At 42.4% G+C, this 17830-nt stretch overlaps 1 protein-coding gene across 3 annotated transcripts in view; it reads right to left on the reverse strand.

Moving 5' to 3' along the window:
- IKZF3 (IKAROS family zinc finger 3) overlaps window positions 1-17830 on the reverse strand; it is a 117665-nt gene that overhangs the window by 48505 nt on the left and 51330 nt on the right. For all 3 annotated transcript variants that reach the window (XM_033917392.1, XM_033917391.1, XM_033917393.1), the window contains 3 exons: window positions 17444-17683; window positions 14543-14710; window positions 6805-6921 (listed from right to left, as the gene is read on the reverse strand). In XM_033917392.1, the coding sequence (XP_033773283.1) occupies window positions 6805-6921; window positions 14543-14710; window positions 17444-17683 (525 nt within the window). The remainder of the gene's footprint in view (window positions 1-6804; window positions 6922-14542; window positions 14711-17443; window positions 17684-17830) is intronic.

Genomic DNA, 17830 nt, shown 5'->3' on the forward strand with positions numbered 1-17830 from the left:
TCTGCCTCAAATCCTTTCCAAGTGGCTCCAAAACTGGAGATCTTCAGGCTGCTGTGAGACCTCAACCACTAAAGACCTTCGGGCCACGATAGGGGCAGGGAAAATGCAGCCAGCTCCCTGAAGCCCAAAGGGACTCATATAGGGGCCCCACAGCCTGCGCTCAAGTCTTTGGTAAATTAGAAGATAAGCTAGCTCCCATGGGAACAGTCTCTAAGCTTCCAAAATGCATCAAGCAGGCTGGCTCAGCAGGTACATCTGGGGGTTGCCCTGTGAGCAGCAGACCACCCATGCAGAATCTGCTTCTTCTCCCAGGCAGAGCTGCCCCAAACTGGGGACCTCTGTGCACTGAAGCCTTACAAATAGATAAAAATATACCCAAAAATAATAAAAACCAAACAGAGCAGATCAGAACAGACCTTCTCAATTTGCTTGCAGAAGGAAAAACTGAAGAGGGCATTATATTCCACTGGCGAAGGAGGAGGAGCTGAAAGATGCGATTGACATCCTTTTGCAACAGTTCGCAACCAGAGTGTTCACCCAGAGTACAAATTAGAGAATGACACAGGGACAAATTTTTTCCCGTCCCCACAAGGTCTTTTCCTGTCCCTGCCCCAGCCCCATTCCCGTTCCATTCTCATCTGCACAGGCCTCAAGCACTTTAAAATCATAAGTGTCCAAGGCTTGTATGGTTAAGGCAGAGCTTGCAGGAATGGGGCAGGGGCAGGGGCAAGGACAGCGACAAAACTCACAGGGATGGACCGGGGAAATTCCAAGTTTGTTTGTTTTTTGATATACCATTTAATCAACAAGTACCTAAATGGTTTACAATGGAAGAAGAAAGTAAAATAAGTAAACACTAAAATATACCAAACCTGGTATGAAAAATAAAAGCTGTATGAGGGGGATACTTAACAAAAGACATACAGGAACAGAGGGAAGAAGGACCGGGTAAGTGAATAAATACAACGAGATAGAAAATAAAAATAAGAGGGAGGATAATAAGTGAGGGGCAAAAACAAAGGGGAATTGAGTTCCTGTGGGGACGAGGATAAATTTCTCCCTATTTCATACTCCTATGTTTATGTAACAGAAGAGTACATTAACCGATTATCTGAGGTGGGCAATAATCCGCACTACTTGTTTAAAATAGTTCAAATATGTTGGAGCCCTTTAATAGGCAACTTATCTGGCAACAACCAACTAACTGCTTCTGGGTTTTTAAAAAATATTTGGCTGGTAAAATTTCCTCTTTAACTGTTGTTAATACTACTCCAGTGAATGGAATGAACTTGTCTGCCTTCTCAGAAACCGAGTCATCTAGTTCAGTCTGTTCAAATACTGTAAAGGTTTGGGAGCAGTTTAAAACTACTCCCCTTATTGACGTGGAACAAATCATTAAGACAATTAATTCTTCTTCGGTTCAATTGGATATTATTCCTTAAAAGATTCTCTCACTTTGTAAAAGCACATTTGTTCCTTTTGCTTGTCACATCTTGAATTAATCTCTAAATGGTGGGAAAGTACAGAGTGTCTAAAGAAAGCAGTAATATCTCCTATAATTAAGGGAGAAGTGATGCTAAAAATTATGCTAGCTTCAGATCTGTTTCTGACTTGTCTTTGGTGGCTAAAACAGTTGAGAAATGTGTCTTGGTGCAACTGACTGATTTTCTGGAGGAAAACTGAATTTTGCACCCTTGCCAGGATATCAAAAAAATCAAAATTGCTTTATTGCTAGAAATCACAGATAACATCTTGACTAAGGGAGATCTAGCTCTTGATGCTCTCTGGGTTTAACTGGATTTTAACAACAGCATTCAATACAGTTTCCTACTGCTAGTTAATGCAAAGGTTGCACGACATAAGGTTAAGATCACATTCACAAGTCCTTAAATGGTTTGTGTCCTACTTCTCAATCAATCATGTTCAGTCTACTGGAAGAGTGCTTTGTCTTCTAAAAGCTCCCTAGAATCATCACTGTTGTCTCCAGTTCTTTTTAATCTTTATTTGGAACCTTTGGTGAGACTCCTAGATTCTTGGGAAATTGATTTTCATTTCTTTGCAGATGACGTTCAGCTACTTGTGTTTTTTGGTGATAATCATGAAGCAGTAATATCTGATTTCAATGTTAAACTGAGTTATTTGATATGTTGTTTAATCACAATCTTGTTCTAAATACATAAAAATCTTCTGCAATGTTGATTTCTCGTAAGCATAATGAATTGAAGTTTTGCCCATTCTGAATGGCTAGCAGTTGTCTCTTTCTTCACATTTAACCACTTCAGGAGTTTAAAACCACAAATAGGGCATGTGGTAAAATCATGTTTCTTTCATTTGCCTGTGTTGTGCCAATTAAGACCTTTGCTGTCTAAAGATAATTTGACAAAACTGATACACACCTTCATAACAAGTCAGACTATTACAACAATTTGTTTTTTGGATTTAGCAAAATTAATTTACAACAATTTGTTTTTTGGATTTAGCAAAATTAATTTACAACATTTGCGGGTAGTTCAGTTTTATACAATCTACATTGGCTAATCATTGTTAAACATATGGAATTCAAATTGCTCTGTTTGATGTTTAAAGCTTGGAATGTAGGTCAACCAGTATATTTGCAGAATAAGCTGTTTAAATATTCATCATCGAGGCTTTTGCGCTCTTCACAAAGAGATCAATTTCAATTGCCAGGTTTGAAAATAATCAATAAGGGACAGGGCTTTTTCATATGCAGGTCCTGCCCTATGGAATCTGTTTTTTGATAACTTTCATAGCGATCTCTCTTATCCAGTTTTTTTGAAAATGATTAAGTCTATTCTTTTTCAACAGCATTTCGAGGTGAATCATTGGCCATTAAGTCATTTTGTCAGTCACATTGGACTCTGTGGGGAGTGCTTATTCCATTGGTTTGCATATAATATGCAGTTTAATATATAAACTTATGACTTATGAATTTTTTTGATAATATGTTGTAAAAAGTAATGCAATTGTTTGTAATTGGCTAAATTAAGGGCCTGTTTTACAAAGCCATGCTAGTGGCTGCCATGCGGCAACAGCCCCGAAGCCCTTTAAATCTCTATGGGCTTCGGGGCCGTTACCACAGCGGTCCACACTAAACAGCTTCGTAAAAGAGGCCCTTTGTGTATATTGTACACTGCTTAATACTTTTTGACAAAAGCGGTATATCAAAAGAATAAATCCAATCCCACCAATCCAAATTCTAGCATAACCTGGCATCAGCATGCCTTACATAGTAACATAGTAGATGACGGCAGATAAAGACCCGAATGGTCCATCCAGTCTGCCCAACCTGATTCAATTTAAAAATTTTTTTTTTTTTTCTTCTTAGCTATTTCTGGGCAAGAATCCAAAGCTTTACCCGGTACTATGCTTGGGTTCCACCTGCCGAAATCTCTGTTAAGACTTACTCCAGCCCATCTACACCCTCCCAGCCATTGAAGCCCTCCCCTGCCCATCCTCCTCCAAACGGCCATACACAGACATGTATATGCCTATAGTTTCACCAGACTGGCGTTTACTGTGGGCACCTAAATACAGCAAGAGTATGTTTAACAAACCGGAGAAAATATTTCTTCACTCAACCTGGAATTTATTGTCAGACAATATAGTGAAAGCAGTTAGCTTAGCAGGGATTAAAAAAAGGTTTGGATAAATTCCTAAAAGAGAAGTCCATAAGCCATTATTAAGATGGCTTGGGGAAATCCACTGCTTATTCCTAGCATAAATAGCATAAAATCTGGGATCTTGCCAGGTACTTGTGACCTAAGTTGGCCAAATGTTGGAAACAGGATACCGGGCTTGATGGAACTTTGGTCTGTCCCAGAATGGCAACTCTTCTATTCTGTAAGCTGTGCAATTAAGTGGCAGCATTGCCCATGCCCCTTCCATGCTCTGCCCCTTAAAATTTACCCACTATGCCACTTTAGGAACATAAGTGTGCACTAGACCATGCTGGTATTTTACACATTTACACACACAAGCAGCACGTGAATGTGCGTGCACAGCTACAGAACTGCCCGTCACATATACACTGGGGCACTGAAAGGGATGATCACTTTAATATATTTTTATTCTGAATGATGAGATAAGCTCCAAACCAGTCAACAGAAAATCTAACCAAATCAGTTAACAAGGTGCCACTTTCACACTGCCATTGGCAACAGCACTTGTGCTATATATTTTTACAATAAACTAGGAGAGAAAGGGGTTAGCAGTCTGACGTACATAATTTCTGGGCGCCTGCCTGAATGCCACAACCATGAAAACAACTTTATATGGGAGATCTGTGCCAATGTGCTGCCCTATATCTCCGAGTCCAACTGATTCCATCTCTGCATGTGTGATGTAACCACAAGGTAAATGCAAGTTTTTCTGCTCTCTGCAAAGGAAATCAGATTCTGCTGACACAGTGAGTTAAACCTTCATTTTCTGCCAATGTTAGGTGGATTTCAAAAGAGAATCTGGGCATAAACACTTGACAAAATGCAAACTAAAAATTAAAGATGTGTGCTGTTTCAGGGACATCAATAATAATAAAATGTTAAGCGCGCATGCGCATTCGCGCCGCGTGTTCCCCGTTCTGTCGCGATGGCATGAGTGCGAATGCGCGCTTATACGTCACAGTCTCCTTTTTTTCCAGCCCGGCTCGCTGAGAGGGAGAGCAGCGCTGGCTCCGGGGAGGGGTGGGGGACGCCAGTTCAGCTCGGCCGCTCCGTCTCTGCCATCTCAGCAGCCCCCGAAGCTCCTCAGCAGCCTGTCCCGCTCCCTCAAGAAGGGCTCCCGAGGGCGGCACTGCTGCTGGTGGCGCTGCTCCCGCTGCTGTGCACGAGCGACGCGCCGGAGCTGGACCCCGCCTGTCGGCAGCGGATCGACCACATGGTGAACGGCAGACTGAGGTGAGGATGGATTGATGGGAGATGCTGGACTGTTGGGGGGATAGACAGAGGGGAGATTCTGCTCTGGTGGGGGTTGGGGAAAGGAAGGGAGGCCTACTGCTGCACAAGGGGAGCAGGAAGACGTGCTGATGGATAGGGGGGTTAAGGAAGGGAGGCCTACTGCTGGACAGGGAGAGCAGGAAGAGGTGCTAATGGACAGGGGGAAAAAGGAAGGAAGGCCTACTGCTGGACAGGGGAATCAGGAAGAGGAGCTGAAGGAAAGAGGGTGGGGGGAAAGGAAGGAAGGGAGGCCTACTGCTGGACAGGGGGAGCAGGAAGACGTGCTGATGGATAGGGGGGTTAAGGAAGGGAGGCCTACTGCTGGACAGGGGAATCAGGAAGAGGAGCTGAAGGAAAGAGGGTGGGGGGGAAAGGAAGGAAGGGAGGCCTACTGCTGGACAGGGGGAGCAGAAAGACGTGCTGATGGATAGGGGGGTTAAGGAAGGGAGGCCTACTGCTGGACAGGGAGAGCAGGAAGAGGTGCTAATGGACAGGGGGAAAAAGGAAGGAAGGCCTACTGCTGGACAGGGGAATCAGGAAGAGGAGCTGAAGGAAAGAGGGTGGGGGGGAAGGAAGGAAGGGAGGCCTACTGCTGGACAGGGGGAGTAGGAAGAGGTGCTGATGGACAGGGGGGAAAGGAAGGGAGGCCTACTGCTGGACAGGGGGAGCAGGAAGAGGTGCTGATGGATAGGGGGGGAAAAAAAGAAAAGGAGGCCTACTGCTGGACAGGGGGAGCAGGAAGAGGTGCTGATGGACAGGGGGGAGGTAAAACAAGGGAGAAGGGCTGATGCTGGATAAGGGGAGGTAAAAGGAAGGGAGAATGGACAGGGGGAGCACGCAAGGGGTGGTGATGGACAGCCAAAACCAAGAAAGACAGAAACTCAGAAAGCGGCTAAGGAGACAGAGAGAGAAAAAAATAAAGACAAACACACACATATATTCTAGCACCTGTTAATGTAACGGGCTATAAAGCTAGTAGTAATATATTAACATGGGTTACTTTACCACTAACTCATGATATTTTAGCACAGGTTCCATTTTACAAATTGAGACCTAGTCACTAGTAACTATGGTTGACACGTCTTTAACAGTAACCCACATTAATAATTTCCCCTCTTAGTGGCAATAGGCCACAGACAAAATTTTGCATTACAAATCCAATTCTGACCTGCAGCAGCCTAGTCCTCCAATATGCATGTTCTGTACAGCCAATACACACAAACACCTCATTCCTACCCTGTAGTAATCTAATCCTTAAGATTTGTATACCATGTCATCTTTTAATTCAGAAACTCAACTCTGTTTACACAAAAGATTGAAGACAAAGTAACAGAACCCAGCACGTCTTACATACGTGAGGCCAACCAAGTCCACTTTGAGAATAAGTTATATAAGAATTTAAAAAGTTGAATTAAATGAGTTTCAGAATGTAGAAAAAAGTTGTGCTTGTAATGATTTTCTAAAGATTTGAAGAGACGAAAATATTCTAATCTCAACTGGAAGCTTATTCCAAATGGTTGCAAATAAGTAAGCAAAAAAAAAAAAAAAAAAAGAAGAGATTTAACTTGTAGCTTTTGATCTTCTAAAAGATGGAAAAGACAATTTATAAATCTATTATTCAAGTATTGAGACTATAAGCACAGTTTTGCTAATGCACCTCACTCTTGTTCTGCAACACACCTTGATATCCCAGTCCCGAGACCCTCCCAACACACACACACAAGGCTCTGCTAAATCACTCCACTCCTGCCCTGCAATACATACAAACAAAACCTGATGCAGCTCAGGTTCAGTGGATAAAGGCAGCATTTGTGGGAACACACACATCAAATACTAGAGTCTCATAACTTACCAGCCTCACAACTGCTGGCAGTCTGCAGGTAAATACGACAGCGCTCCTTATGCTCCTCCAATGAGCTCCTCTGCTTATAGCTTCGACCACAGAACTCACACTTGTATGGCTTCTCAACTTCATGAAAAATAAGGAGGAGGAGGAAATAAGCAGGTTTTATTCCCAAAAAATATGCATATACTTGGCTAGCACTCTGCACAAAGCTATAGCTCTTCCTGGGCTTTGGTCTCCAAATCTTTCCCCCAATCATCTTTTTCAACAACAGCACAGCTTCTTCAGTTGTGTTGAGCAGTGGTTCCCAACCCTGTCCTGGAGGACCACCAGGCCAGTTGTGTTTTCAGGATAGCCCTAATGAATATGCATGAGAGACATCTGCATATAATGGAAGTGCCAGGTATGTAAATCTGCTCCATGCATATTCATTAGGGCTATCCTGAAAACACAACTGGCCTGGTGGTCCTCCAGGACAGGGTTGGAAACCACTGGTGTAGAGTACATGCTAATATTTCTGTATTCCTCACACTTTCAACATTAGGTATGGTACCGAGAGTTTTTCATTCTAGTTACACAAAGATGAGTACTGTTGTGTGACAGAAGCATTTTCATAAGTTACAGCTCGGACTACTCTTATGCTTCGGCTCTCTAATCTACTTAGCTCAGGCTTCTTGGCCAGCCAGCTTCCAAGCTAAGTTCTGCTTACACCAGGGCCCTTTGTGCTTCATAACCACTCAGCCTTCTGATTCTCAGAAATATAATAAAGGCACAGATAATACAACCAATATGGTGCATTCAAGCAACTGACAAAATTAATGCATTTTTTCCGAATGCTATTCATTAGAAAGAAACTGAAAATTTATGGTCAGCATTTGTCTTAAATACTGGCAATGGAGTTTTAATGGCCCACATATATTCAACTAGAGCTGCCTAATTCCTGATTTGAATTTATTCAATCTGGGGGGGGGGGTGGAAAATAATAATATCGGCCTCACTGATTCAGTGCAGGCCCAGTTGTCATAGTCCAGGAACTTCTCTACAGTGGCAGCCTTCTCAACACGCTGCTCTTGCCAGCGTCAGGCCTTCCGTCCAGGACCACTGAAATCAAAGCTCCCGAAGGCTCTATATCTTTCCCCAAACAGCAGCGCTAAAAGGACTTCCAGGCCTTAGTATAAGCTGAGGGGGCAGGAGCAGCTCCCTAGGAAGGAGGTGGAGTTGAACACACGATTGACGGCTTTCTGCAAACAATTTGCAAATTGAGATACAGAACCCTAGTGTTCAGGACCACTAGACAATTTACACTAGAAACTGCTTTAACTGGTAGGCCCTAAAAGGCAATGTATCAAGAACCAATAACAAACACATGCATGAGATATATTTGTATACAATGGAGGCAGTGCATGCAAATAGATCTCAAACATATTCATTGGGAAAATTCTGAAACCCTGTCTGGATTGTGGCACTCGAGAACTGAGGTTGGACACCCTGCCATATAGCTATCTGGATAGTGGCTGAACATCTTTAGAGTTATAAGGAACAACCAGATAGTGCTAGGGTGATCTTTATGAATTTTCAAATGACATTATGGGGGATAAATTTTTCTGAATATCAAGCTGTAACTTTTAATTGCCCTGATTAGTATCCTTTTTTTTTTTTTTTTTTTTTAAAGAAATTGTCCATGAGGGAGAGATTTACTTCTCATTTTGAAGCCTGATAAAAATATAGTTTTGCATTTATTTATTTTAAAATTTTATAGACTTTAAATCTAAGCAGTTTCCATAAAAAGCATGCATAATATTCAAGCAAACACAAATTATGACCATTACAACAAACTTATTACATTTTACAAACTAATAAAATGTAATCAACATAAAATCAAACATAAAATCCCTTTGTGTCCCACACCTAATCATAACAATCCGGGTAAGGCCATAAAAGGAAAAAAACAAAGTTTTTCTTCAATATTTACTAAAACTGGATTGTTGTTCTCCCATAGGGTGTCTCAAAAAAGCATCCACAAATAATTGTGATTTCAGCATTTTTTAAAATTGCAAACGATCCATACAAAGCCTTAGGGCTCCAGGGCGGTAATTTACATGAGCAGTTTTGGAGTTTAATTACATGGTCGATATTCAGCTGGAAGCGGTGAGTGGACCTTTTAGCCACTGCCAGAGTTATTCTCAAGATATTCAATGCCAACCATGTGTGGGCACTGAATATCTGGATTTGTGCAGCCGGCAACTGCTATCCAGTTTAAATGCAATATTTAGCACTTAACCACAGTATAAAAATAAGACTTATGCAGGCTGACATGGGGGCTAATTTTCAAAGCACTCAGGCACAAAACACCATAGGTTACTACATTACTTTGTGTGTCTAAGTGTTTTGAAAATATGCCCCGTGGCCACTTAATATCGGTGGTTAAGCAGTCTGCAATGACATTCAGTAGCACAAACCATGACATTCAGTAGCATAAACCAGTTAAGTGCCACTAAATATCAGCAGATGACCCCACACAATTGATTTTATTGGCCAGGAGCCGTTTGGCTGGTTAAATCACTGAATGTCAATCCTATATGTACCACGGTAATGGCTGAGAAGGTAAGGAAAAAGAAGTTAGCTTTCATAAATTGCAAAATATCACAGATAATAGTTAAGCTCTGGAACGCATTGCCAGAGGTGGTAAAAGCGAATAGCGTAGCTGGTTTTAAGAAAGGTTTGGACAAGTTCCTGGAGGAAAAGTCCATAGTCTGTTATTGAGACAGACATGGGGGAAGCCAGCATGGAATATTGCTAACTCCTTGGGTTTTGGTCAGGTACTAGTGACCTGGATTGGTCAGCGTGAGAATGGGCTACTGGGCTTGACAGATTATTGGTCTTACCCAGTAAGGCTATTCTTATGTTCTTATCTGGAAAAGCTAAAGAGAGTTTGGTCGAGTAGTCAGGAAAGCAAAGATGCAAATGGAAGAAAAAGTAGCAGACATGGTAAACTGGGGGACAAGACTTTTTTTTTAGCTATATTAGTGATAGGAAGAGTGAAAAAGTGGCATTATGAGACTCAAAGGTGAAGGGGAGGAATATATAGAAGCTGATAAAGGTAAGGCTGAATTGAATAACAAATATTTCTGTTCTGTGTTCACAGCTGAAGCATTGGCAGCAGGACCACAGAAGACAAATGCTAATAGGGATGGAAGTGTGGTAGACCTTGGATTGATTTTCAGAGGACTATGTTCAAGAGGAGACAGCTAAAGCAATGCAATGCAGTGAGTTGAGTCTCTTTCAATTGAAAGGAAGCTCCACAATAAGAGGGCAAAGGACGAAATTAAGAAGCGATAGGCTCAGGAGTAATCTAAGGAAATGCTTTTTCACTGAAAGGGTGGTAGATGCGTGGAATAGCCTCTCGTTAAGAGGTTGTGGAGACAAAGACTGTTTGAATTCAAGAAAGTGTGGGACAGGCACGTGGGATCTCTTAAGGAGAGGAGGAGATAGTGGATGCTATGGATGGGCAGACTGGATGGGCCATTTGGCCATATCTGTCATCATGTTTCTAAATGCTGAGAAAAGTTCAATAATTTATCTACCTCATAAGGAAAGGAGAGTTTTCAAAAAATTTTTTGTTTATTTTTCAATATAGTCTCCTGATAGCTCTATACAATTCATCTACTTTTCCTGCAATTACTTTAACCATTTGAAAAAAAAATTTATCTGGTTGACCGTCAAACCAGGACATCACAGCTTCCTTCATGTCTTCATCACTTGAAAACTACTGTCCACAAAGATATTTCTTAAAAACTCAGAACAGGAAATAATCCAAGGGAGCCAGGTCAGGACTGTAGAGTGGATGGTTCAGCTGCTGAAACCCACATTCTTGGATGGCAGTCTGTGATTGTTGTGACATGTGTATTGGCACATTGTCATGAAGAAGTAGCACGCCTGCTGTGAGTTTTCCTCTTCTTTGACTGACTCCTGAAAAACGATCATTGTGTTGGCGTAACTCTCCCCAGTTGTTGTCTTGGGTGGCATGAACTCCAGAAGCAAAAGTCTTTCATCATCCCAACAGACAGTTGTCATTACTTTGCCTGCAGATTTTTCTGTCTTGAACTTTTTTGGGGTTGGGGATGACTTGTGCTTCCACTGCAGAGACTCCATTTTGGACTCAGGATCTCTGCGATAGACCCAAATCTCATCTCAGTCATAGACCCAAATCTCATCTCAGTCACAGACCCAAATCTCATCTCAGTCACCAATGAAAAAATATTCACTTGGTCTTCACGGAGCATCTCCAAGTCTCCTGACAGCTCTTGAGCTTCATGGTCTTCTAACATGGCGTCAGTATTCTTGGAACCCATCTTACACTAAACTTGGACATGCCCAACTTTTTATGAATTAGTTTCCAAACTGTACATGCCGAGAAGCCCATTTCTTCAGCTATTCAGGAAGGTTTATTCATCTGTCTGACAAAATTAAATCCTCGACTTTCTTGCAAAATTCTGTGAAAGTTACTTCCACAGGCTATCCAGAGTGAGGGTCATATTCAATGGACTCTCTAACCCACTTAAACTGCTTGCTCCAAAATTTTACTTTGTAGGATGATGGGGCAGACTCACCATAAACTGCAGCGATATATTCATGGATCTCCTTTGGCTTTTTCCCTTTTTTTATGAAAATTTTATCACTGAACAGTGCTCCAAATCTACAAGTTTCTTACTTGATTCACACGAGGACTCTCCTGACATCCTGTCTCTTGGAATGTTAGACTTGTACTGAGCCACAACTGTGCATGAGTAACCTCGAGACATGTCACAACATACAGACTTTAACATGCTTGCTACTTTCTTTCATATTCAGGTAGAAAAAATTATTAAACACTCCTCTTATCAGCGCTTAATTGCCAACTCCACAAAATGGCTGGATTTTACTTAAGCTGTTTGTGATGACATTCAGTAGTACTAACTGGTTAAGTGACACTGAATACACTGCACAACAAAGTTTTTGCTTCCTGAACATTGCTGGGTGTTTCTTATAGAATTTTGGGTGCTGATCATGAATATTACATCAAAAATTACCCATCACGTACCATTTCAGAGAAATCTTCAATTTTGTCGTGATTTTTTCTTATATTTGGATGCAAACAATTTTTTCTCCCATAAGTGTCTTATCAACAACGGTTTGTGCCGCCTGGGTATGTCCATGCATAAAATCTAGCCAGGTTGGAAGCTGTTTTATGGAAGATGACATCCTGGGCATGTCTGGGCAGGTCTGAACGAGCTTGCGCTGTCTCACCATGCTATAATGGTGGCTTCCATACACCGATCCTGCTCATTTGGTTAATATAGATAGTCCGTGTGTGTATATAGTATCAGTATAGTAAAGTATAGTAGTATAGTAGCTGTAGCAATATAACAGTAAGTAAGCTTGATGCTATAGACGTTTTGGTGTCGGGCAATATGTCTCGTCGGTGTCGTAACAGCCGCGACACATTCTGCTATATCTGTGGGGAATATACACTTACGCCTCAGAGACGTTCGATGACTGCCCTTGTAAAGAAAGCCTATCATCTGTATTTTGGCTGCAAAATAGGTGATCAAGACAAGCAATGGGCGCCTCACATTTGCTGTGCGACATGTGCTGTTAGTCTGAGAGCCTGGCTCAGAGGTACTCGAAAGACGATGCCATTTGCTGTTCCGATGATATGGCGAGAACAGAAAGACCATGTGACGGACTGTTATTTCTGTTTGACTAATGTGTCTGGTTTCTCTGCCAAAAACAAGAAGTCAATTGAATATCCTAATCTGCCTTCAGCAATGAGACCCATGCCACATGATGACAGTCTTCCAGTTCCGAAACCACCAGAGGATTGGACCTTAGACGAACCAGATGAAGAAACTGCAGTGCAGGGTTCTAACAGTGACATTGACCCGGATTTTGAACCATCCTCATCAGGCGATCCACATCTGATAACACAGTCCGAATTGAACGATTTGGTCAGAGATTTGGGTCTGTCAAAAGCAAAAGCTGAGCTGCTAGGTTCGAGACTGCAGGAATGGTGTTTGCTATCACCAGGTACGAAAATTTCTGTGTTTCGAGACCGGCATCATGATATAACCAAATTTTTTGCACAAGTCGACAGTCTCTGTTTCTGTTGTGACATTGAAGGATTGTTCTCGGTCTTTGGTTGTGATCACAACCCGGAAGAGTGGCGTCTTTTCATTGATTCGTCAATGTTAAGCCTGAAAGCTGTTCTGTTGCACAATGGCAACGTTTATCCTTCAGTACCTGTTGGCTATGCAGCACATATGAAAGAAACATATGAGAATATGGAAATGTTACTAAAGTATGTCCAGTATACCAGGTATAACTGGAATATCTGTGGAGACCTCAAAGTCGTTGCTCTGTTACTAGGACTGCAGCTTGGCTATACAAAGTACTGCTGTTTCATCTGCGAATGGGACAGCCGAGACAGAGAGTCGCACTATTCTAGAAAGAACTGGCCACTCCGTAAAAAGTTAGTTCCAGGACAGAAAAATGTAGCACATGAATCGCTTGTTGACCCGACAAAGATATTTTTGCCTCCTCTTCACATTAAACTGGGACTCATGAAGAATTTTGTGAAAGCAATGAACAAGGAAGGGGAAGGTTTTCGTTATTTAAGACAGATGTTCCCAAGAATAACTGATGCCAAGATCAAAGAGGGTATTTTTGTTGGCCCCCAGATCAGACATGTTATGAGTGACAAGCGATTTGAAGATTTGTTAGTTGGGCCGGAAAAAATTGGCTGGAAAGCCTTGAAAGACGTTGTTGACAATTTTCTGGGCAATTACAGAGCCCCAAACTACATTCAGCTGGTAGACAAACTTCTCAAAGCATACAAGAGAATGAAGTGCAATATGTCACTCAAGATTCATTTCCTCCATTCACACTTGGACTTCTTCCCCGCAAATCTCGGTGCTGTGAGTGACGAGCACGGTGAAAGGTTTCATCAAGACATAGCTACGATGGAGAAACGATACCAGGGCAATTGGAATCCGTCAATGCTTGCCGACTATTGTTGGATGCTACAACGTGATGCACCAGACACTGAATATAAAAGAAACTCGGGAGCAAAACACTTTTAATTCTGTTTCATTTAGTCGCTTGTGCGAAACGTAAACTTGACTATATATTTTATTGTCAGTAAACATAAAAATGTCTATTTCTCATAGTTCTTACGTGATGCAGTAAAACCAAAACCATATTTGAGCATACCAAGTTGGTACCTGTCATAATCACCAAAAACTTTTCAGGAATCAAGACTTAACCAAAAAATTGTTGTGCAGTGATATCAGCAGATAACCCCACACAAGTGATTTTACTGGTAAAAATGTCGACCCTATATGTACTGTATATTTCCTGATTTAGCTCAGTCACCACAGAAGAGCAATAATGATTTCCTGGCTTTAAAAACAAGGGTCCTGGCATTTGATGGTTTGTATATTTTCTTATCCTTTGAACCCAAACTACTATTAGAATTTTTGGGCTGATTAGAATACTAGGTCTCTGATAAAAGTTTATCTTAACTAAATGATATGAATACTGATTTTGTAGGGCGGGAAATTCTTAGATAGTTAATGTCTACTGGAATGGTGTTTCCTGTGCTTTCCCCCCCCCCTGGGGTTTTTATATTATCTAAGTATGATGCATGGTATTTTAAAAATTTCTTAATCAAAAAATATATATATTTACTTCTGGGTATATTCTAACTTACCGGAATGTGTACGCAGGTGTCCTGAAAGTGCATCTCTCCTTTGACATGCGTAGCTGCAGAGATGACACTTAAAAGGTTTCTCTCCCGTGTGCAATTTCCCGTGGCGAAGAAGATTACCCTTCTGGGTGAAGGATGCCCCACACTGATTGCACTGGAAAGGTCGTTCTCCTGCAGATCAAATCAGCACACATTCGTGTAATCTGCGAGCATGAGGGAAGGTCTCTTTTCCTTATACTATCACTAACATTCGCACTACCCTGCCTCCTTTCTATCGCCAGGACTAAGAAATTCTGCAAATATTTAAATAGTTAAATAAGGAAAGGGAAGTTTATAAAGTTCTAGTTAAGTCAGAACATTCAGAAATTCAAAGATTAAGAAATACAATCACCCCCATAAATCAAATCTGCAGTCTCCATGGTTTAACTGACCCTTATATTCTGGCATGGAGTGACACCGTTAGACTTCACTCAGGGCTCCTTTTACGAAGGCGCATTAGGGCCTTAACGCGCGGAATAGCGCATGCTAAAATGCCGCACGCGCTAGCCGCCACCGCTTCCCTGAGCGGGCGGTAGTTTTTCGGCTAGCGCACGCTAATCCGGTGCGTGCCTTAAAAATGCTAGCGCACCTTTGTAAAAGGAGCCCTCGGTGTTTGGCTGGAAGGCTGGCCATCCAAATGTAGATGAGATTAAATGTGGTCACTCACAAACTGAAGCAAATAGGGAAGAACAATCCAACGTATAGCTACACAATGCAAGATCCCACATTGGAGGTCATCACCCAGAAAAAGGATATTAGTATCATCATGGATAATGTTTCCAAGTTTATTTTTTATTTGATATACTGCCCATCGACACAGCCATGAGTGGTTAACAAGGGTTCACAACCATTCTTGAGGATGGGCTAAAAAATTTGAATGAATGATCCAATTTAATCAGGTATTTTCCCTGTCCTGGAGGACTCACAATTTAACTACCTTACCTCAGTGTACAATGATGCACCCAAGAAGCCAAACAGAATGCTAGCAATTATTAGGAAAGGAATGGAGAATAAAACAGAATATCATAACGACTCTGTATCGCTTGATGATATCACCGCATCTCAAATTTTATGTGTAATTCTAGTTTCTACATTTCAAAAAGATATACCCTCCCCCCCCTTTTTTTTTTTTAAAAAAAAATCGCCAGCTGTAGAGGTAACTCCGACACTCACAGGAATTCTATGAGCGTCGGAGCTAATACTGCCACGGTCGATGAAATAAAAAGCCTAATGTGGCTTTGTAAAGGAGCTTGTAGAGAACTGGAAAAGATACAGAGAAGGGGGATCAATTATATTGGCACCAAGACCTGTAACAATCTTCCAACAATCAAGAAAGAACCTACTTACCTCGGATTCTGAAACCCACCCCCCCTCCCCAAAAAAAAACAACCAAAAAAAAACCTCTCCTTTTTAAGGGCATATGATATATAAATATACTATACATCAACCTATTCAGCTCTCCACCCAACCAAACCCTACATGAGCTTCCCCTCAAGCTCTATGTTGCATAACATGCATGGTACTTTAAACTGCTTTACTGTGATCTCTAATGGCATTTCTGTGTACACTTCTCAATACATCATAAGAATAGCCTTACTGGGTTAGACCAACGAGCCCTCAAGCCCGTTTTCACAGTGGCCAATCCAGGTGACTAGTACCTGGCCAAAACCCAAAGAGCAGCAAACATTCCTTGCTACAGGTCCAGGACAAACAGTGGCTCTCCCCATGTCTTTCTCAATAACAGACTATTGACTTTTCTTCCAGAAAATTGTCCAAACCCTTTCTAAAATCAGCTACACTATCTGCTCTTACAACAACCTCTGGCAATGCGTTCCAGAGATTAACTATTCTCTGAGTGGTTTAAAGTGGGGCAGCACTGCGGCGTGCAGCCCCGCTTTAAACCTGCAGGCTCGCACTGCAGGGAAGGCAGCAGAGATCAGTCTGGGCGGCAAGAGGAGCTACAGTGGCCTCGGTAGGGGGGGGAGAACGAATCAAGTGAGTTTCCCCATAGGAAGTAAGGGAAACTCACTTGATTCATTCTCCCCCCCCCCCACCGAGGCCACCAGTGCTGCTCCATCTTACCCCCCACCCCCGAGGCCACCTGTGCTGCTCCATCTTACCCCACACCCCCGAGGCCACCGGCGCTGCTCCACACCCCCACTCCCCCCCCCCCCCACGATTCGGCATCCCCCACCCACCCACCCAAACACAATTGCTTACCCCGATCTGGCACCGGCACCAACTCACAGGACATGCCAGTGCCGGTGCCCAAAGATCCTCCCTCTTGCTTGGGCTGGGCCTTGAGCATCTACACATGCTCAAGGCCTTCTAATTCTCGCTCAGTGCTAGGTGGGCCCTCACAATACAAGAGAGGAGAGTTATGAGGGAAGGCTCCCATTGAGTTGAACTATGAGGAGCAGATCATCTTCAGTGAGCTCCAGGAATGGTTCAGAGAACTAAAAACTGATTTAATGGTGATGCAGTTCAAGATCACTAGTAGCATGGCAGTGGACATGCATTGTGATTTTGCAGAAATAGGGCAGCGGTTGGAAGAGGTGGAATTAAGTGGGGGAGCACTCTGAGGTGCAACAGTGCTTGAAAAGGACTAGAGCAGTGGTGAGCAACCTTTATACAAAGAGGGCCATATGAATGCCAGGACTAACCCAGCACTGTTCAGCAAAACACTGATCACCACCAACTAAATATCGGGTCCTTAGCAGCCAAACACTTGATTATTCTTCAAGCCTACTCATATACCTCATTTCTTATACTCCATCTGGAGAAACATCCTATGGTAGCTATTATACAACTATTACCACTACCCTCTTTTTTGCAGGAGGCTAACCGAGTAACAGGATTACTTACCAGTGTGGCTGCGCTTGTGCACCATGAGGACGTTCAGGCTGATGCAAGCTAGGCCGCAAACCTCACAGTTCAGTTTCCCATTGCTTGTCCGGCTGCTATCAGGTCTTTCTAGCTGGATTCCATCATAGCTGCTGTACTGTCTCCCATAGGTGTAAGAAAGTTCTAAAGCCTCACTGCTCTCCATGGGCTCGGTCTTCCTAACACCATTTTCCCATTCTTCCTTCACCTTAGTCAAGTCATCTGCACAAAAAAAGAAAGGATGGCAGAATTTAGAAGGAAATAGAGGGAGACTATGGGAGAAACCAGTAAACAAGTTCTTTCCAGAGGGGAATGTTCGGCAGAGATGCTTCCCTATAATGGGTCTTTTCTGCAGACAGCAGGATAAAT

The sequence above is a fragment of the Geotrypetes seraphini genome, chromosome 13 (genome assembly GCF_902459505.1).
Source record: "Geotrypetes seraphini chromosome 13, aGeoSer1.1, whole genome shotgun sequence".
Classification (NCBI taxonomy): Eukaryota; Metazoa; Chordata; class Amphibia; order Gymnophiona; family Dermophiidae; genus Geotrypetes; species Geotrypetes seraphini.